The 22,232-nt window shown below is 37.0% G+C and overlaps 1 protein-coding gene across 1 annotated transcript; it reads left to right on the top strand.

Annotated features, from left to right (window-relative positions):
* Positions 1-437: 437 nt before the first annotated feature.
* Positions 438-1,891, top strand: LOC124924488 (probable trehalose-phosphate phosphatase 2). The gene is made up of 7 exons (XM_047464519.1): positions 438-668; positions 768-839; positions 921-1,046; positions 1,140-1,196; positions 1,259-1,360; positions 1,434-1,652; positions 1,724-1,891. Exons 1-7 carry the CDS (start codon positions 438-440, stop codon positions 1,889-1,891), a joined length of 975 nt encoding a protein of 324 aa, XP_047320475.1.
* The last annotated feature ends 20,341 nt before the right edge of the window (positions 1,892-22,232 follow it).

The raw sequence follows: 22,232 nt of genomic DNA, 5'->3' as shown, positions 1-22,232 counted from the left end.
TACACTATATTAAATTTTAATTATATATTTATATAAAACTATTAAATTTATAATTATAAATATCATATAATTAAAATAATCATTCCTTATAATATGTAATTCTATATTATACAATTTTTTTTTTTATTAAATATAACACAAAACTTTTCTAATATATACTTTTATTTAATTAAATATGACTTTCAATTATTTAAATTAAATAATTAAATTTTATTAGATAATTAATAATGTGTAATTATATATATATATATATATATATATATATATATATATATATATATTCTCTCCTTTTCTTTTTTAATTTTTTTTTTAAGGTATGCTTAATAATTTTATTATTCAAAATTTGAATTCTAATTCTTTTTTTTACGTTTCTTTCAAATCCATTTATCATATATTTTGTTTCTCATATTGAAGTCTATATTTTGTACAGATAAACAATGAAAAGGTTTAATCAATTACTCGGTAATAAATTCGTTGCTGAGCAACATGGACAAAATGCAATTGATTCCGATTATAATTTGTGGCTGAGTAAACACCCTTCAGCTCTAGAGCGTTTTACTGATATTTTGAGTTCGACAAAAGGCAAACGGTTTGCTGTATTTCTGGATTACGACGGAACGCTTTCACCCATAGTAAATGACCCTGATCGGGCGTTTATGTCCGAGGAAGTAAATTATATTTATTTTATAATATTTAAATTTTAATAATTGTCACTTATTTGTAAATAACATTGAATCATATTTTAATATATATATATACAAATACAGATGCGTGTCGCTGTGAGAGAAGTTGCTAAAAGATTCCCAACTGCCATTATTAGTGGGAGAAGTAGGCAGAAAGTGAGTACATTTTCATTTAACAATAATTTTAATTAAAGGTCGGAGAATTTTAACATATTGTCATTTATATATATCATACAGGTGTCTAACTTTGTTAAGTTAGAAGAGATATACTACGCGGGGAGTCATGGCATGGACATTATAGGTCCACCTATGAAAAATAATTCTTATAGTGGAAAATATAGATCAAATAAAACTGATGAAAATGTTTACTCATTTATTAAGATGGCTTAAACTATACTTGTGATTATTATTTTGAATAAATATGTTTTTAATTTTTGTTATGATTTTATTGTGTAGGGAAATGAGTATATAATTTTCCGACCGGCTAAAGAATATCTTCCTTCCATTAAAGCTGTACGTAAAAATTGTAAATTTTACAAGTGATTTTGAGTAAACTTAAATTATTTAAATTTCAGATAAAAGCTCAAATGGAGGAGGGGATGAAAGATATACCCGGTTCATTAATAGAAGACAATAGATATTGTCTCTCTATCCACTACCGACACGTTAATGAAAAGGTAAAATTCTTATGTTTTGAAAAATTATTTGTATAATATACTCAAAACTAAAATTTGGTTAAAAATATTACAGGATCTTAGCACTCTACAGAACAGAGTGCAATCAATACTAAAAAATTGGCCAATGTTTCACACAACTGGCGGAATAAAAGTGACTGAGATAAGGCCCTCCATAAAGTGGGATAAGGGCGATGCCCTTAAATACTTATTGGAGACGTTTAAGGACATCTCCAACAAAGATTTAATCCCTATATATATTGGAGATGACCGAACCGATGAAGATGCATTCACGGTAATTATTAATATTTTTTTGTCTAAATAAATAAAGATAATTTGTTAATATATGAATTTTTTTTTATGCAGGTTTTAAGAAGTATAAATTGTGGATTTCCTATAGTAGTCACTTCAAAGGCTAAGGAGACAACCGCATTGTACTCTCTTAGAGATCCTCAAGAAGTCTTTCATTTTCTTTCTAGACTAGCTAGATGTAATAATGGTGATTTATCAAGTTCTTCGGCCACCACCAGTTAGTGTAGGGTTTAGAGTTTGATATTGTTAAAAATATAATAGTTCAATTTAAATGTTTGGATATTGATTTTAGCTACTAAAAATGAATAAACGAGGGTGTGTTATATATGACCTCTAACAAATTAATCAAAAAATTCATGAAAAGGGTAAAAAACCAATATTAGAAATTAAAATTCAAACAAAGAAATTAGGTATATATACATTATATATTTCTTATTTAGTTGAAAAATATTTATTTATTCATTTTTAGTAACTAAAAAGAATATCTAAACATTTGTTAAATTTGTGATAAGGGCTAAAATGGATAAACATTTATTATATATATATATACCTCTAACAAATAAATCCAAAAATTACAGATAAAGACGAGTTAGAAATTCAAATTCAAACAAGGGCGTGAGATAAATATATATATATATATATTATTTTTATTTAAAAATATTTATTTATTTTTGTTTTTTCAGAATTTTTTCTTTTATTTTTTAAATTTGTTATAAGGGCTAAAATGGATAAAAAATAGTTTCTACCTAAAAGTATAAACCAACCTAGGCCCATGACGATGCCCTTTTCCCTCCGCATATTGACCTATTGCCTGAGTTTAATTGGACAGCGGGTTGGCCAGATTCTCCTTGTGACTAGCTTACCTTTTGAATTTAATATATATATATAAAAAGAGAATGCTAACTAGATTGAATGATTATATTTTGAAAACATTATATAATAATTAATTCGATATCTAATATATACGAGAACAATTTAAATCATTTATTTATTTTAACCTCATGCAATTGGCTGTATAGATATATATCTTTTGAAATAACTTGTTAACTCAAAATTATTTTAAAATTATAAAATTGGGGTGTAAAAATAGAGTGTCAGTAATATTGTTACAAAAATATGAGAAGATAATGATGACAAGCCGATTTAGATTAAGTCCACATTTATTGATGATTGGTGGACCAAAATAAAGAAACTAAGAAGGTTGTTGGAAAACCATATCAAGGACAAGGCATAGATAAAAGAAAAGAGAAAGTTGGGGCTAACATAAACATTACTCGAAAGATACCCTTAGAAAGACAAGTGGAAGCAAGAAAGTACGCGGAAAAGAGAACCGAATGAGCACCGACGCTAAAAGTCAGAGACAATTTACTTTCAAACATGTCTACGTTTAGTTTAGTATGGGCCATGTCAAAACGATTTATATATATTTCGGTGAGTATGGAAAGAAAAACAATTTGCATATGATAGACAATGGTTAAGTCTTGAACATTTTCCTAGTGAATGCTCGAGAAAATTGGATTATAAATAGTACGAGCGACGTTCATGAAAGTTTCACCCTTAGAAAGACAAGTGAAAGCAAGAAATTACGCGGAAAAGAGAACCGAATGAGCATGAGGGTTAAAAGTCTGAGACAATTTACTAACTAAGACAAACGTGACTGCATCAATTTAGGAACTCCTGATGTATTAATTGAGCACGTGAATATTTTTTTACGATGGTGAACGCTAAAAAAATTGGATATAAACATTTAATTAATATTTTAATAAATTTAATAATTTTAATTTTAATAATAGATAAAAGAAATTTTAAAATCTTTATAATTTTTTATTTACATTTTAGATAATATATATATTACATTTCAAGATTTATAGTATTATATTTCTATTACAAGCTTGATAATAAATAATACTTGATATTTGATATATTATAATGATCAAATTTATTAGGGATGATAATAGAAATAATAAGTTAGAGTAGTTTAATAATCTCAGTTCATATTATTTTTAATATTAATTTAGTATATTTTGTTTGATTTTATAAGTTCCTGTAATGAATTGATTATATTTTAAAGTTCGTGAACTTAGATTGATTTTAGAATTTGTGATTAATTTAAATAAGACATATAAATTTAAGACAAAAAATACTTTTAACTTATTTTAATTACATTTCATTCATGATAAACTCCTAAAAATAACAATATTATTTATAACATAACTGTTTATAAACCACCATTGATTTATAAACATATTATTTTTGTTATTAAAATGTCAAAATATTTACATATATATGCAGTTGTTTTAAACAATCATCCAAACGATACCAAAAGTCTCCAATATTTAGACTCTAATCCAACAAATGTTTGGCCAATCTGTAGTTGTATTTTAATTTGGAAATAAAACTTGATTCAGGCAGGATTTCATCTTTTATTAAGCTCTGTAACTTAAAATAAAAAAATTAAGTTTTGAAATTTTTTATGTATTAAAGTTAAAAAATTAATTTTATTTAATTTGTCCGTTGTATTTTTATTTTTAACAATTAATTCGACATTCGATTCATATATATATATATATATTAGTTTTAAGAAAATAATCTGTTAGACAAAAAATTAGTAATTTTTAATAGAACTTTTAATGGATTTAAAAAACATTTGACCATGATTAGCAATATTAATAAGGAATATTGATGTCAATATATCTAATGATGCTAGATACAATTAGTATGGACACTGTTACTCTTCAATGAATAAAACTTTTACTAATTAAAGGTCTCGTAATAAAAACATAATATTACAAGATTAACCAAACATTGACACTATATAAAGCAATAACTAAAATCAATGACAACATCGAATCATAATTATTAATGAAATTAATGTTAATGAGTTTTGTTGCATTCTTTTAAAAATAATAATAATATGTGTGTTTTGTAATTATGCAATTGAAATTGGGGTCCAATTTTAATTCATATGTTTGGTAGAGAGTTTAAGATTAATAATTATAATTGGAATTAAAATTTTAATTATAATTAAATTCAAGCTATTGTAATTTATAATTCTCGATTTCACATTTTTAACTCGGAGATATAATTTCAAAGAAATAACTCTATATTGTCTTGTATGTTTTTGTTTTTATTTTTAATAATTAATTCGTTATTCGCTAGATAAGACTATTTAAATCAATTGTTTATTTTAACTTCGTGCAATTTGTCCGTATAGATATATATTCTAAAATAATTTGTTAGCTTGAGATTATTTTAAAATTATAAAATAATGGTATAAAAATATAGGATCAACAATAACTGTTATAAAAATCTGAGAAGATAACGATGACAAACCGATCTATACTAAGCCCACATTTGCTGATGATTGGTGAACAGAACGGAAGAAACTAAGAAATTTGTTGAAATATCATATCAAAGAATATGCACAGATAAAAGGAAAGAGAAAATCAAGACTAACATAAACATTACTAGAAGATAAATAGTATGAGTGACTTTCATGAAAACTGCACCTTACAAAGACAAGTGTAAACAAGAAAGAACACGGAAAAGAGAATCGAAGGAGCACCGACTTTAAAAGTCAGAGAAGCTTTACTTACTCAACTCAAGAGGACACGTGAATACATCAATTTAGAAATTCCTCCTATATTCAATTGAGCACCGTGTCAAGCGAGTTGAGCAATGACAAAATTTCTATCCACACTTCATCCAACGAGTTGATATGTATGATAACTGGTATTATGATTGTGTGATTGTTGAATTGATTGGATTTTATTCAAAATTAAAGTACAGCTAAAATCAGTAATTCAACTTAAATTAAAAATTTCCAAATTAACTACCCGGTTTTAATTTGACAATATCATGTTTTAAGCTCTTGTTCTATGACAAGGCTTAAGGAAATTTGTATTTTTGTATATTAAATAATTGAGCAGTTTACTGTCCCTAAAAACATCATTCATATCTAATTAAAAAAATTATTTAAGTAAAATACGTGATTTTATTTTATTTTAATTAATGATTGATGTTATGAATATGATTTTGATGATGGATTGTGTTAGGATCTAGGTAGCCGCTGGAGGACCGGGGGTTGGACCGGTTAGCGGTTCTCACTCTAAGGGTGGTGGTTAATCCGGTTAGAGATTAACACCGGGGTTTCAATACTACACAACCTGTCACAAACCCTTGAACCAGGTTCAAGCGCGGAAGAGGTTTGCTTTCAGGTTGAAGCAGCACACTTGTTTGATGGACAAGGCCGGTTTCGGATGATGGAGATTTGTAAATGGTGGGTCGGTTTCGGTAATCTAGAAATTCGGTATGGATAGTATGGAGTCGGTTTAGAGCGGTGTAGTTGAGTTAGTCGGTTAGACAATGGAGCCGGCAGAAAGTAAATAACAAGACAGATTTTATGGATGTTCGGAGATAAAACTCCTACGTCACCCCTTCCTCTCGAAACCGCGAGAAGGATATTCACTAAGAAATACAAGTACAATCCGATCGAGACTTATTTCCTGCTCGATAACACTCTTACAATTTACACCGAAATTGTAAAACACACTTTAACTTTAGCACTTAGGATTTCTTAGAATAACACAATCTTATCACTTGTAGTAAATGCTCTCAACGTTTCACTTATTCCACTGTGTGTCCCGCATTTACTCTTCTTCAACTGCCCCTTTTATAGGTGAAATATGCCAACGGTCATATTTCACTGCCTTGAATTTGATTGGCTGAGCAGAGGTGCAGTGATTCAGTGTTTCATAGATTCAGACCTGCGGTCGTTTCCTCAGACCTGATGGTCAACCTCAGACCTGGCATTCTGTCTCAGACCTGGCGGTCTGTTCTTCCGGTATGTAAGACAAACCTGTCGGGTTTGTCTTTTACTTGATGTAGGCACTGTCTGTTGGACAGTTGTCTGTACTTGGAAGATCTTCTTTCTGACTTATCCCGAAGTGGAAAGATCCGGTAGTACTGTCTTCTGCAGCCTACAGTCTTTCCTCAGATTTGCATGGATATAGAAGTGTTCAGTCTGTTCCTTTGGTATCATTCTCAATAGATACCCGAATTGTCTTCTTGTACTGGTCGGCCGCTTGACTTAGCCGAATGGCTTTTGGTATGAGTGATGTAACCGGACTTCTTCCGGTTATTCCTCTGCCTTGTGGCTGATCGACTGTTTGATGATTCCGGTTTTAAGCTTTGGCCGATCATTTCTTTGTGCGGTCATGTTCCGAGTATTCTTGATCGGTTTAGTAGCTTGACCGACTAGTTTTCTTAGCCGGTTCTTTTGTTTATCCGGTCCGGTTCCTTGTTCCTGCATGGAAGGTTTATTAAGTTAGGTTTATTTGAACCTGTCTGATTTTATCTAACAATTTCTCCCTTTTTGATTATTTTATTTAAAATTATCAAAATCATGTAAGTTTGCAACCGTAGGCCGGTTGTTTTGTTTGTCCGGATTTTTGAAACTGACTTAGGAGAATTTTCCGAAAAATTTTGAGAAAAATTTTGGAAGAGTCTTTATCTTTTATCTTATCAATTTCTCCCTTTTTGATTATTTTATTTAAAATTATCAAAACTAAGTAGAGATGCAAGAGATGGCCGGTTTCAAAAATAGCTTTATATATAGTATAGATAACCGAAAAAAACATAATATGTAAAAACACTAAGATAAGTAAAGGAAAGAGAGCCCCTATTCCGAGTCCGAGAAGTCATATATGCTCTTTTTCTTCTTCGGTTGCTGTCGACTGGTCGGTTCGGAGGGTCGTTGTCTTGTAGACCGGGACTGCAATTGTTCTTCGACTTCCTCTTCGACTTGGTCGGCCTGCTGCGATGTACTCGTGATGACCGTTTCAGTGACCTCGTTGAGTAGGTCGGCTATTTGAACTTTCTTAGGGCCTCCCTCATTTGCTTTTTCGGCGCTGAAGCGGAGGCGGTCGCCTTTTTCTTCTTGTTTTCGGCTGCGAAGCCTTCCAGCCTCCGTGTTTGCCTTTCCAACCGCTCAGCATCCTCCGCAGCTTGAGCGGCTGCTTTCTTTGTAAGTCCTGGGAATATGGCCTCTGCCCTTTTAATCCGCGCGGCTTCCTCTTCCTTTTCGGTAAGTTGAGATGAACGTGGTGCCTCTTTCTCTTTACTTGCTTCGGCATCCAGCGCATCCTGGACCCTTTTAGCCGTTTCAGCATCAGCCGCTACCGCCGCGGCGTCCGCGTTCATCTTTACCCTTAGCAATTCGGCAACCTATTCGGAAAGCGCTTTCAGTTCGGACTCGAGACCTACATTTTTCTTCTCGAGTTCGGAGACCCGTTTAAGTGTTGTGTCAACCAGGTCATCCTCCATCGTTGTCAGTCGTTGATCGGTCTCTCTTTCAAGCCGGTCGAAGTCTCCCTTCAACTCGGAGGTCAAATCGTCCAAAATTTCGGTTCGCTTGACATATTTACCGCGCAGAGCCGCCTCTTCCTGCAGATCTTCGTCGACTTCTGAGATTCGGTCCCGATTGGAATTCAAGAGAAACCATGTGGTGTCGGAGAACTTGAGTGCCGAGCCAGTGATTCTTTGGACTCTATCCTTGAAAGGATGAACCGCGGAGTCTTCAAACTCTTGAATGCGGTTATCAATCCGTTTTGCGGTTGAGTCTTCAAGCCTTTGGAGATGGCCCTCAACCCACTCCTTTGTGAAGTCTGATGCGGAGACTTCCGGTTGTGGAGGAGGTGATTGCCCGGTGAGATTAGGATCGGCTCTTTCATCGGAATCTTTGGATGCCGCATTCTCCCTTGGAGGTGTTGGACAGTGATCCGGAGACGTATCAATCCGGGGAGCAGTATAAACCGGTATTTTCATTCGGCTGCATATTGCCTCTGGCCGTTCGATTTCTTGAGTAAGTTCCCCTTTGGCTTTTTCAAGCCTTTCTAACACCCGCGGTGCTAAGGTATCTTCCGGTCCGATCGTTTTGAGCTCCTCCGTAATTTTTCGGATGCGTGTTGTTAGCTTCCGTAGTTGGACTTTCGGTTTTAAGAGGCAGGTTCGGTGTAATACCTCTTGAAGTGTGTTGGAGTTTGTAAGATTCATGATTAAGTCCTCCACTTCCTCCAATCTGTGAAGGCACTCCAAGTCTGTGTGGCCCGGTAGGATTTCTCTATACGGTGTGCCGTACCGGTGGTCGTGCCATTCTAGGTATAATTCTTCAATTGACTCGGCTCGCTTTTTGACGCCCTGAAGGAGTTTCAGAGATATCCTATCGGCCTCTGCTTCTTCGGCCTCCTCCTTCTCTTTGTCGCCGCCTTCATCATCGGCTTCTTTATCAACCTCTTCTCCACCCTCTTCTCCACCCTCGGTGGTCTCAGGGTTGGTGTTAGGTCCGGCATCATTGGGGCTCTGGGCCGAATGGTCGTCTTCATTGACCGATCTATCATCCTCGGTCTTCTCCGTGTCAGTTCTCTCAGAGAAGGAAGCCGACTCCTCATCCTCGGTTTGTTGCGGCGGTTCCGAGAAAGTTACTGTCTCCTTTCTTTTACTTTCAGCCTTTGCTTTGGCTGGGGCCGCTTTCTTGTCGGCTTTCTTCTTTCGGCCACCTGTGGAACCGGGAGCCGGCTGTTTCCTTTCTAAGAATTGCTCGATCTGATGAGGCATCGATTTGCGACCACGACGCCGGGACCGATGTCGATATTGTGGTGAAGGAAGATCTTACCGAGAGGAACGGCGTATCCCCACGACCGGTTTGAATCCGGTTTCACCATATCCATTAGGTTGATGAACACCGCTTTTGCCCAGTTGATCTTTCTTCCCTCTATCAGGCCGATCAACATCCTGATTTTGTCCTTTGTGAGGTTGCTGAAGTTTCCTCCCCTCGCCAGAATCGCCCTTGCGAAGATGTCACATATTGGGATATACTCCAGCTTCAACATTTGTTTGCTGCCGGATACTTTGATCGGCTCTTTAGTTGCCGATAGGATCTGGAAAGCCGCCTCAAAGGTTTTCTGCTCTATGTCTGCCGTTGCATCCTGGCCGGTTGTCGGAAGGCACAGGCTCTCTGCCACCGATGCCTCGGTGAGCTCTATTTCAGAACCGCATACAGTCGCGGTGATTTTCTCGTTGGAGATGGTTGCGGTTTTGAAGAATTCTTCGACCGCATCTTTGTATATAACATGAGGACCGCCAAGGAAATATTCCAGACCGGTTTTGACTATCCGGTCAAGAACCTCCTTTGCCTCAGACGTGCCTTTCAACCGGATTTCCTCGAAATCCACCTGAGATAGGTGTCTAAACAAAGCCGAACCACGCCCCATCTTAGAATTTGAAAGAGTTTGAGAGATAACCGCTTCAGAGAGTTAGATAGCTTAGAGAGAGAAAGCAGATTCGCGTGAGAATGAAATAAAATGACCGAGAGTCCCTTTTATAGATGCGGTTTGGAAGCCCAACCGTCCCATCAATATTGGGCGGGAATTTTCCCTCCAAATTGAAAGAAGCGGCAAACCATGGGCGGGAGAGAATGGGCGCCAAACAGAGGGCGCCAAACCAAGGGGCGGCAGTTTTGGGCGGGAGGTTTCCCTCCAAAGCCTTCATTAATGACGCACTTTCCTTTTTGAAATCGAGATTGATGGTGCGGTTTCTAAGTCTAACCGATTATTTTGAGTAATCAGAGTGTTTGCAATTTATTTTAAGCAATTTTATGTGACCGGATAAGAACGCGGTTATAGTTTGAAGATTTTAACCGGTTACTTAGATAAATGTTCAAGGAATTAAGAGGACACGCTCATTTAAACCGAAATGAGATTGAGTTCAAGAAATATTGCATAAAGAAAACCGACAGAAAATTCTGTATAGGCATACATAAATAATGGAAAGTACAGCCTATGAAAAAGACATTCTAGAAATTCGGTCTATTGCCGAATCCTTGTCGAGGATGTTCGAGGAGGAGACCGGTGTCCCTGGTCCAAACTCTGGCCGGTACCCAAGAATCAGCTTACTGATATGCGGTGCATAACCGAGACCTCTCTTGGTCAGTACCATATTCTTGAGGTTTTCGAGAATGACCATTGACCAGTTGATGGCCGATTCGCAAAGAATGTGGGTCATAATGTTGTAGGTATTTCTAGAATACCGTTGATTCGACGATTGACACAGGATCGAACGGGTCACGATTTCGAGAAGTAGTTGACCGTGACTAGCAAGCTGGGTTTTTGGCCCATAGTGTTCCACCGGAGAAGGGGTGGCCGATAGGTATTGGGCGAGTTCAAATCCCGCTAGGTCCTCTATGGTTGGAAAGTCAGAGAATCCTTCAGTAGGTAGATCGAATAGTGAGGCAAATTCAACCTCATCAATCCAGAATGTGTGGTCTCTGACGGTAGAGACGATATACTTTCCCCTGATGCAGGCGCTTCGAAAGAAGGCCTTGACATCTTCTAGGAGAATTGGACCGGCCTCTTCAAGAAAATGTTGAAGACCGGTTTCAGTGAGAGAGTGAAACATTAACTTCTGTTCAGGATTACCGTCCATCTCTTCCATGCAAGAGTTGAAGTCAATGCTTAAGAAGTTACCCAAAGTTCGGCTCGGCATGATTTCGGTATTGAGAGAGATGGAATTCAAAATATCTTAGAAGTGTTCTTGTGCTTTCGTATGAGGTAAGTTGATTAGAGGATGGCACCTTATATAGGGTCGGTTTTGGAGGGAAAACATAAGCTTTGATTGTTAGTTTTGTTTTATTAAGCAAAAGAATCTTTATGTTTCCCAGGTGCATGGGGAAGAGGCAGATTGCGGAGCCCGAGGTAGGTGTTAGTTGAGAAGTAACCAGATTAGTTGGATATTAAATATTCAAGTGGTTGGGGGTTAACTCATTAATTAGGGATTCCTTTTTCATTGAATGCACTAATCATAACCAAGATTAATTAGTTGAAACCGAAAATAACATAGGATAGTGCCGAACAGGCATGGATAATAGTGAAGAAAACATGAGATCAAAAGAAACATAAGTGAAACCGAAGAGGATGTAGATCAGGCCGAAACGATCAATCATAGGTTGGATAAAGATACACCCGGTGCATGAAGCAAAACGACCGGGTGCAAGAAGGAGTGACTTAGTGTGCATAAGAGTTGACGACACCATTGGGGCGGTTTCTCCTCCTCCAAGCTCTCTCGAACCGCTCATAAAAGGAGTCGGTTACTTCTTTAGTCAGCACCTGGGCTTGGTTCAAACCTTCTCCGGGACAGGTTGGAACACCAAGCTCCACAAGGAGACAGCTTAGTTGGGGGATGAAACCGACTAATCGAATGCCAACCATCCAGATAAGGATGTCAAACAGCACCCTGGACCAGTTCACCGGTGTCCCGGTGATTATAGCCGCCATCATGTTGAAGTTCGAGGTACAGTAGGTATTCGTGACATCCTTTCCGAAGATGCTTTTACCGATCACATCATTGAGGAGCTGATATTCAGCTCTCAAGCGTGATTTTGTACCGTGATCTTCAACCGGTTCATCAGATCGCGCGAAGGCGATGGAGATCTCGGCTTTTATGTCGGCTGGAACTTCTAGATCCGTTATCCCGTGCTTTGGTAGGCTAAAGCACCGCGCAAAGTCCCTTTCGGTGAAATCAAAGACAATACCTCCCACTTTAGATTGAATGTGAGTTTCAAAGTGGGGGGAGCCTCTAAACACCCTGGCGTGATAGAAGAACTCTAGAATAGATTTAGGATAGATAGTATGTTTGTCGCGTAGGAAGTTCTGAAGACCGGTTTCCTCCAGAGATTTGATTATCTTGTAAATCTCATAGTGCTCTGTGTTTGAACAGGATTGAAAGTCAACCTGAAGGATGTTGGGAAACTAAGACATTTTTGTCTTAGTGAGAGGATAATCTTTTGTCTTGTGAGTGTTGTGGTGAATGGTTACTTCACTTAAATACTAATTTAGGGATTATCCTATTATCCAGGCATTAAATGAGATTATATCTATTAACTGCAGGATAAGAGATATTGCATGAAATAGGTATATTTGCAGTCTAGGATGTTGGTCATAGGCCTGAACTGTGAAAGATATCAAAAGATCTTCACGTCTTTTTAGGCGCGACCATTTTACTTTGAAAAGGCAATGTTTCAGAACAGACATCTATAAACACTGATAATTATTTCACTTCTGTTTGAATTTCAAATAATCTAAGATGACCTGCTTCCGAACCGGTCAGTCATCAGTTGTTCATCCCGATGCGGTTATTTGATGCATGCACCAAGTAGCCGGTCGGTTTACTCTGTCTGATGAACTGGGCGGTTCTTCCATAGGTAGCTCGAAAATTTGAAGTACAACAGTTTAAGAGGAACTACCGGTTTTGTCTGTCCGAACCGGTTTCCCTTTAAGCATCCTTAGTAAGGATCTGGCTAATGTCGGTTAAGCCGAGAGTAAGTCTGAATTGAGAGAACTTAGCTTCCTGTAGAGGCTTAGTGAAGATATCGGCTACTTGTTGATCGGTCGATACGTATTCCAGCCGGATATGCTTCAACGTGACATGTTCCCGGATGAAGTGGTGTCGTATGTTGATATGCTTGGTTCTGGAGTGGAGAACCGGGTTGTAGGTGATCGCAATGGCACTTGTATTGTCACAGAAGATCGGGGACTCTTCGGCAATAATACCGAAGTCCTTTATTTGTTGTTGAATCCAGAGGAGTTGAGAGCAGCAACTTCCGGCCGCCAAGTATTCAGCCTCCGCGGTTGATGTGGCCACCGATGTCTGTTTCTTGCTGTGCCATGACACCAGTCGGTCACCTAGGAATTGGCATGTTCCGCTGATGCTCTTTCTGTCAATCTTACACCCTGCGTAGTGTGCGTCTGAGTAACTTGTTAGATTAAAGGATGAGTCCTTTGGGTACCACAGGCCGACATCAGGTGTGCCCTTTAGATACTTCAGTATCCTCTTTGCGGGTGTGTAGTGAGATTGTTTTGGATTTGCTTGGAATCTCCCACAAACACCAACTGCAAACAGGATGTCCGGTCTACTCGATGTCAGGTACAGTAGAGAGCCGATCATCCCCCGGTATGCAATCTGGTCTACCGATTGGCCCTCATCGTCCCTGTCTAATTTAATCGATGAGCTCATTGGAGTAGCTGCCGAGGAGCAGGTGTCCATCTCGAACTTCTTTAGTAGCTCCTTGGTGTATTTAGGTTGGCTAATGAATGTTCCTTCTTTGAGTTGTTTAACCTGAAGACCTAGGAAGAAACTTAATTCTCCCATCATACTCATTTCAAACTTGTCAGTCATCATTTTTGAAAACTTATCACATAACTTAGGATCGATTGAGCCAAAAATGATATCATCTACATAGATTTGAACAAGTAGGATATGTTCCTTCTTTTCAAATTTAAACAATGTTTTATCCACCGAACCGATGGTGAAATCATGTTGTAATAGAAATGCGGTTAGTGTGTCATACCAGGCTCTAGGTGCTTGCTTTAGACCGTATAAAGCTTTATTTAGCCGGTATACATGGTTTGGAAATGCGGCGCTTTTGAAACCGGGTGGTTGTTCAACATACACTTCCTCACGTAGATCACCGTTCAGAAATGCACTTTTAACATCCATTTGAAAAACCTTAAAGTTTTTGAAAGCAGCAAAGGCTAGAAAAATCCTAATGGCTTCAATTCTAGCTACAGGGGCAAATGACTCTTCAAAATCAATGCCTTCTTCCTGTTTGTAGCCTTGAGCCACTAATCTGGCTTTGTTTCTCGTGACCAAACCGTCCTCATTGAGTTTGTTTCTAAATACCCATCTTGTTCCTATGACCGATTGATCTTTCGGTCTAGGGACTAGGTACCAAACTTTACTACTCTCGAACTGGTTTAGCTCTTCTTGCATTCTCAAGATCCAATCCGGATCTGACAATGCTTCATCTATTCTTTTCGGTTCAATTTGGGATATGAAAGCGGAATTAAAATATCCTTCCAGAAGTTGACCCCTACTTCGAACAGGTTCTAAAGGGTCACCTATAATTTGCTCAGGAGGATATTTACTGTTTCTTCTGAGATTCAGTTCAGGAGTGTCTACCAAATTACCGTTTACTTGATCAAGGCTAGACATGTCGGTAGGCTGAACGAGATTGTCAGACCGACCGACTTCCTCGGATTGGACCGAAGTGTCAGCTTCCTGTTGTGGAACAGCTTGATCCGGCTGGGTTTCAATGTTGCCCATTTGGTCATGGACAAACCGCCTGAAGACCGGAGTCTCATCTTCACTATCAGAGTGAATATTGTTATTTTCCAATCTGTTGTGTAGATCAAAGCATGAAGCAGTATTGCTTTCAACCGATTCATCGAAAACAACGTGAATTGTTTCCTCCATGGTTGCAGTTCTATTATTATATACTCTATATGCTTTACTTACTGCTGAGTATCCTAGCATGATCCCGGTATCGGTTTTTGCATCAAACGCAGTGAGTTGGGTTTTACCATTTATGTGTATATAACACTTACAACCGAAAATCCTGAGGTACTTAAGTTTGGGAACCTTGTTAAAATAAACTTCATACGGTGTTTTGTTGTGAAATCTGTTTATTAAAGACCAGTTTTGTGTATAACATGCAGTGTTGATAGCCTCAGCCCAAAATTTCTGAGCAATGCCGGAATCGGCTATCATGGACCGTGCGGCTTCCTTGAGAGTCCGGTTTCTTCTCTCGGCCAGGCCATTTTGTTGAGGAGTCCTAGCACTAGACAACTCGTGTCTAATGTCGGATTCATCAAGATATGCAGTTAATGTACTGTTGGTAAATTCGGTACCTCGATCACTTCGAATGCTATTAATGCGAGTTGATTTTTCATTTTGCAGGCGCTTAAGAAGTGTAATCAGGTTTGATACGGTTTCACGTTTAGATGGTAAGAATATTACCCATGTAAATCTAGAGTAATCATCGATAACTACCATGGTGTAAAGCATACCTCCTAGGCTAACAACCTGAATTGGTCCAAATAAATCCATGTGAAGAATATCTAAACATCGGCTAGATTGAATATTTCCTTTACTCTTAAAAGATGACCTAGTCTGTTTACCCATTTGACATGCTGAGCAAACCTTATCCTGGTTAAATACTATATCAGGAATGCCCTCAACTAGCTTTTTACCACGAATGTAGTTTAAAGTTTTCATGTTTAAATGGTTTAGTCTTTTGTGCCACAGCCAAGTTTGATCAGTCTTAGCTATCATGCATATAGGATATTCTACTCTAGTTTTCCAGTCTACCTTGTAACTGTTACCTATCCTATTTCCGGTTAGCAGTACAATACCTTGAGAGTTCTTAACTAAGCATGCATGTTTAAGAAATTCTACCGTGTATCCAGCATCACACATCTGACTAATGCTAAGTAGGTTAAAACGTAGATTTTCAACTAAAAGTACATTATCAATGGTTAGGTTACCATGGACAATCTTACCCTTGCCCACAGTTTTACCTTTTGAGTTGTCACCAAAAGTATTTAAAGCACCGGTTGCTGCTCTGATGTCAGTTAGCATATTGCTGTTTCCGGTCATGTGCCTGGAGCAGCCACTGTCCAAGAACCATTCAGAGCTTCCTAGCCGTTTCTTTGGGTCCTGCAAAATGTGCATATTTACAACTATTTGGTACCCACATTTACTTGGGTCCACATGCGATTAGTCCCTTAGGTACCCAAACCTTAATAAACCGGACGGTTTTCTTTGCTAGGGTTTTAACTGTCCTTTTGGCACTCGGTCTCGTGTATCTCGATTTTTCTACAAAGGTCTTGAATGGTGATGGTCTTCGGTTCGGTGATCTATGGTTTGACCTACGTGGTTTAGGAAAGGCTTTCATATGTTTGAGAATTTCGGCTTTTCTTTTCACGGGGTCAAGCCATGATTCGGTTGGACCAACATAGTCGTATTTTAGCTTTTCTTCCCTATAGTATGCGGTCTCCTCTTCTTCAGCGGTCCAGGGGCTTTTAAGAAATTTTATAAAGGGAAGATTTCCTATTGTGAGCCTTGCTTTCTTTATGGGTTTTCGGTCTTTGGAGCTATTCTCCGTGTATCCTAGGCCAAACTTGCAACGAGGATGTCTGTAGTGTCTATTCATGTTCTTTACTATATCACTAGATCTCTTATAGGCGGCCATCTTATATTGAAGTCGGGCATTTTCTTCCTCGGTTAATTCTTTAGCCGGTTCACTAGATTGTTCGGTCTTAGGATCTAATTCGGTTTCTAAAGTGTAGGTATCATCAGGTTGTACGACCTCCGGTTCGGTTATAATGAGTACCTCTGGTTCTGTCGGAATGGGTATTATGGGATCGGTTCTAATGTTGAGGTGCTTAGGTAGCATGGTTAGTAGGTTCTTATATTCTTCTACCATGTCATTCAATGCATTGTATAATTCATCTTTAGTAAATTCTTCACAAGGAGAGTCAAATACATGTTCCTCATTTGCCATGAGACACGTGAGTTCATCATCACTGTCACTGTGGGCCCATAGACTTCCTCCATCGTCGGCTATCAGTGCTTTCGGTACCTCACTTCCTTCACCGGTTTGTTGATAATTGTTTATGTCATTTTGATAATCCGGTTTCTGGGTATCCCTCCTCGGTTTCCTGCATTCCCACTTAAAATGTCCCAAACAGTTACAGTTATAGCATCTTACATTGGATTTGTCACCATAGTAGTTGTTTGTCGGTTGACTTCTTTTCATGAACCTCCCAAACTTCTGTGCAAGCATTGCCATGGCATCCTCAGTGAACTGTTCGGCGGTTCTGATCGGTACGGGTGCAGGAACCGGTGCCGGTGCAACTGGTTCTGTAGATGTGATTAGTGCTCTGGTTGATGTTGAGGCCGAGACTTCTTCTTCAGTCCTAGATCTCATTTCGAACTCATATGCCTTAAGATCTTCGAATACATCGTATAGTTTCATCTTACGTAGGCTCTTTGATTCCCTCATTACCATTGTTTTTATGTCCCAAGCACTTGGAAGAGATCTCAAAGCCTTCATAATTACCTCTTTGTTGTCATACTTCTTGCCCAGAGTTGCTAACTCATCTAACACACCAGTGAACCGGTCACTGTATTCCTTCATAGTTTCTCCTGGTTTCATCTTGATGCTCTCAAACTTCTGTGTGGCCACCATTATCTTGTTCTCCTTTGTTCTTTCATTTCCCTCAAAGATCTGGATAACCGTGTTCCATGTCTCCTTCACGGTTTGGCAGTCTCTAATCTTGCAGTATGTGTTTCTATCCACACTGTTGGAGATCCGGTTTCTAGCATGATTATCCAGGTTGTTTCTTCTCCTATCTTCAGCCGTCCATTCTTTTCTATCTTTATCAATGAATATTGGTCCTTCAGCCAGAATGGACTCCATTTCATCATCCAACGTGACTAAGTGCAGGTGCATGCGTGCCTTCCAGTTGGCAAAGTCATCACCTTCTAGCATTGGAGGCCTATCCTGATACATGCTTGCTTGAGTATTGAAACTAACTGCTCTGATACCAATTGTTAGGATCTAGGTAGCCGCTGGAGGACCGGGGGTTGGACCGGTTAGCGGTTCTCACTCTAAGGGTGGTGGTTAATCTGGTTTGAGATTAACACCGGGGTTTCAATACTACACAACCTGTCACAAACCCTTGAACCAGGTTCAAGCGCGGAAGAGGTTTGCTTTCAGGTTGAAGCAGCACACTTGTTTGATGGACAAGGCCGGTTTCGGATGATGGAGATTTGAAAATGGTGGGTCGGTTTCGGTAATCTGGAAATTCGGTATGGATAGTATGGAGTCGGTTTAGAGCGGTGTAGTTGAGTTAGTCGGTTAGACAATGGAGCCAGCAGAAAGTAAATAACAAGACAGATTTTATGGATGTTCGGAGATAAAACTCCTACGTCACCCCTTCCTCTCGAAACCGCGAGAAGGATATTCACTAAGAAATACAAGTACAATCCGATCGAGACTTATTTCCTGCTCGATAACACTCTTACAATTTACACCGAAATTGTAAAACACACTTTAACTTTAGCACTTAGGCTTTTTTAGAATAACACAATCTTATCACTTGTAGTAAATGCTCTCAGCGTTTCACTTATTCCACTGTGTGTCCCGCATTTACTCTTCTTCAACTGCCCCTTTTATAGGTGAAATATGCCAACGGTCATATTTCACTGCCTTGAATCTGATTGGCTGAGCAGAGGTGCAGTGATTCAGTGTTTCAGAGATTCAGACCTGCGGTCGTTTCCTCAGACCTGATGGTCAACCTCAGACCTGGCATTCTGTCTTAGACCTGGCGGTCTGTTCTTCCGATATGTAAGACAAAACTGTCGGGTTTGTCTTTTACTTGATGTAGGCACTGTCTGTTGGACAGTTGTCTGTACTTGGAAGATCTTCTTTCTGACTTATCCCGAAGTGGAAAGATCCGGTAGTACTGTCTTCTGCAGCCTACAGTCTTTCCTCAGACTTGCATGGATATGGAAGTGTTCAGTCTGTTCCTTTGGTATCATTCTCAATAGATACCCGAATTGTCTTCTTGTACTGGTCGGCCGCTTGACTTAGCCGAATGGCTTTTGGTATGAGTGATGTAACCGGACTTCTTCCGGTTATTCCTCTGCCTTGTGGCTGATCAGCTGTTTGATGATTCCGGTTTTAAGCTTTGGCCGATCCTTTCTTTGTGCGGTCATGTTCCGAGTATTCTTGATCGGTTTAGTAGCTTGACCGGCTAGTTTTCTTAGCCCGGTTCTTTTGTTTATCCGGTCCGGTTCCTTGTTCCTGCATGGAAGGTTTATTAAGTTAGGTTTATTTGAACCGGTTTGATTTTATCTAACAGATTGTTATTTATGTAATATAAACTAACCATGGAGTATTAAAAACATTTTGATTTTCGATTGTTTTGGGGAATTGTATGTTCTTGGTGTAGTGTGTGTTTTTGGCTTAAGTAGTCCGATCGGTTGTGACATGGTTTCTGACCGAGAGTTGGAACCTTTGGCATGATTTTCGATCGATAAAATGATTAAGGAACACCCAAGGCCAGAAAAACAAGCCAACGACCAAGTATTTTTTTGTGATTGCCTTGTTTTCGACCAAAAAATTCAACCATAACCTAGTTTATGACCAAGTTTTTTAGCTAGACAATCATCCTAACTAGTATTTTGATCATGGCCTAGTTTAAACTTTTGGGTATAATCCAATAAACTGTTCAATCTTACGTTCTATTTTAATTACAAAACATAAATTGGGCCGGGCTTCATCTTTTATTGGACCATACGAAAAAAATTAAGTTTTGATGATTTTTATTTATTTATTTTAATTCAGAAATTAATTTTATTTAATTTGTCTTCTGTTGCTTTATTTTTAATTTTAATAATTAATTCAATATCCGATTATATGAGATTAATTTAAATTAATTATTCATTTTGATTTCGTGCCCATAATTTATATTTTGCTATAATTTGTTGTACACTATATGCATGAAGCAATAGTGAACCAATTAACCAATTAATAGTTTGATACAAAAACATTTGACACATTAGTGACAAATTTATTATTTGAAAAAGAAAAATCAATATAATTTAATTGGTTAGTTTTCATTCTAATTATATTTTAATTGAAGTTTTAATTAAATATCACTTTAATTAAATTAGAGTAAGTAAAATCATAAATAAACTAGATTTCTTTGGATTTCTTTTCAATAATGAAAACAAATTGACTATTTATTTTATTTGATTTCTTTCCAATAATAAAAACAAATTGACTTTTAATTATTTAATTGGTTTAAATTGGAGTAATTAAAATTATAAATAAATTAGATATGATTGGATTTCTTTTCAAAAATGAAAACAATTTGACTATTTATTTGATATTATTTCTTTCTAATAATAAAAATAAATTGACACTATATATTGTATTGTATGACAATAGAGAAAATATATCTTCTTTGTTTTTTTTTTTTGCTATTGAGTTTAAAGATACACCTTTAGAAAAAAGATACATGGAGAAGGTTCTTATACATATTACATTCATGTTTTATATAATGATGTTAGGTAACTTTCTTTATTATACATAAATAGTTGTTATTAAATCTTTATAAATTATTTATTTATTATATTATTAGTTATTTATTTTTTATTATGACTCAAGTATTCTGAATATTTATTTTAATTTTAATATATGTTAGGTATTGTCACGTTAGAAGCCTCCACCATAATGTTACCACAACGAATTCCCAACAGATGTACAAGGGATGGTCATTGTTGGAGTTATTGTAATGATCCATTTGCATATTGTCTTGGGGGGATATTGTATATGCAAAGATATCTCTCCTCCCTCTCCTCCTGTATCTTCACTTAATCCAATGAAAAGAGTTATATAAAAAATTAAGCCAATTAAAAAGTAATTCAATATTTAAGCAAATCAGGCAACATGTATGCTGAATGTGGAAAGTGTTAGATTGTGTGTAGCCAGTAATAATGATTGTTTTATATATTGGGGATAAAAGTGAAATATATGTAATAATATTTCATTTTTATTTATTATTTGTACGCGTTATAAAAATGTCCATAATCTACTTTAATCTCAAAGTGAGATGATAAATAAATGGTAATTCGATTAAAGTTTATTTTTAAATTCATTGATTTAAAATAATTTCAATTAATGTGTCGTACCTAATTTTACTCTAAAATTAAGAAAGGTTAGTTGAAAGCATAAGAAAGCTATTATTCAGATATTCTTCCTTCCATAAGGGAAATGAGTATATAATTTTCCGACCGGCTGAAGAATATCTTCCTTCCATTAAAGCTGTACGTAAAAATTGTAAATTTTACAAGTGATTTTGAGTAAACTTAAATTATTTAAATTTCAGATAAAAGCTCAAATGGAGGAGGGGATGAAAGATATACCCGGTTCATTAATAGAAGACAATAAATATTGTCTCTCTATCCACTACCGACACGTTAATGAAAAGGTAAAATTCTTATGTTTTGAAAAATTATTTGTATAATATACTCAAAACTAAAATTTGGTTAAAAATATTACAGGATCTTAGCACTCTACAGAACAGAGTGCAATCAATACTAAAAAATTGGCCAATGTTTCACACAACTGGCGGAATAAAAGTGACTGAGATAAGACCCTCCATAAAGTGGGATAAGGGCGATGCCCTTAAATACTTATTGGAGACGTTTAAGGACATCTCCAACAAAGATTTAATCCCTATATATATTGGAGATGACCGAACCGATGAAGATGCATTCACGGTAATTATTAATATTTTTTTGTCTAAATAAATAAAGATAATTTGTTAATATATGAGTTTTTTTTATGCAGGTTTTAAGAAGTATAAATTGTGGATTTCCTATAGTAGTCACTTCAAAGGCTAAGGAGACAACCGCATTGTACTCTCTTAGAGATCCTCAAGAAGTCTTTCATTTTCTTTCTAGACTAGCTAGATGTAATAATGGTGATTTATCAAGTTCTTCGGCCACCACCAGTTAGTGTAGGGTTTAGAGTTTGATATTGTTAAAAATATAATAGTTCAATTTAAATGTTTGGATATTGTTTTTAGCTACTAAAAATGAATAAACGAGGGTGTGTTATATATGACCTCTAACAAATTAATCGAAAAATTCATGAAAA

Source organism: Impatiens glandulifera, chromosome 2 (assembly GCF_907164915.1).
Source record: "Impatiens glandulifera chromosome 2, dImpGla2.1, whole genome shotgun sequence".
In the NCBI taxonomy this organism is placed as follows: domain Eukaryota; kingdom Viridiplantae; phylum Streptophyta; class Magnoliopsida; order Ericales; family Balsaminaceae; genus Impatiens; species Impatiens glandulifera.
Note: the sequence above shows the minus strand (reverse complement) of the source record. Positions and strands in the feature narration are given on the sequence as shown.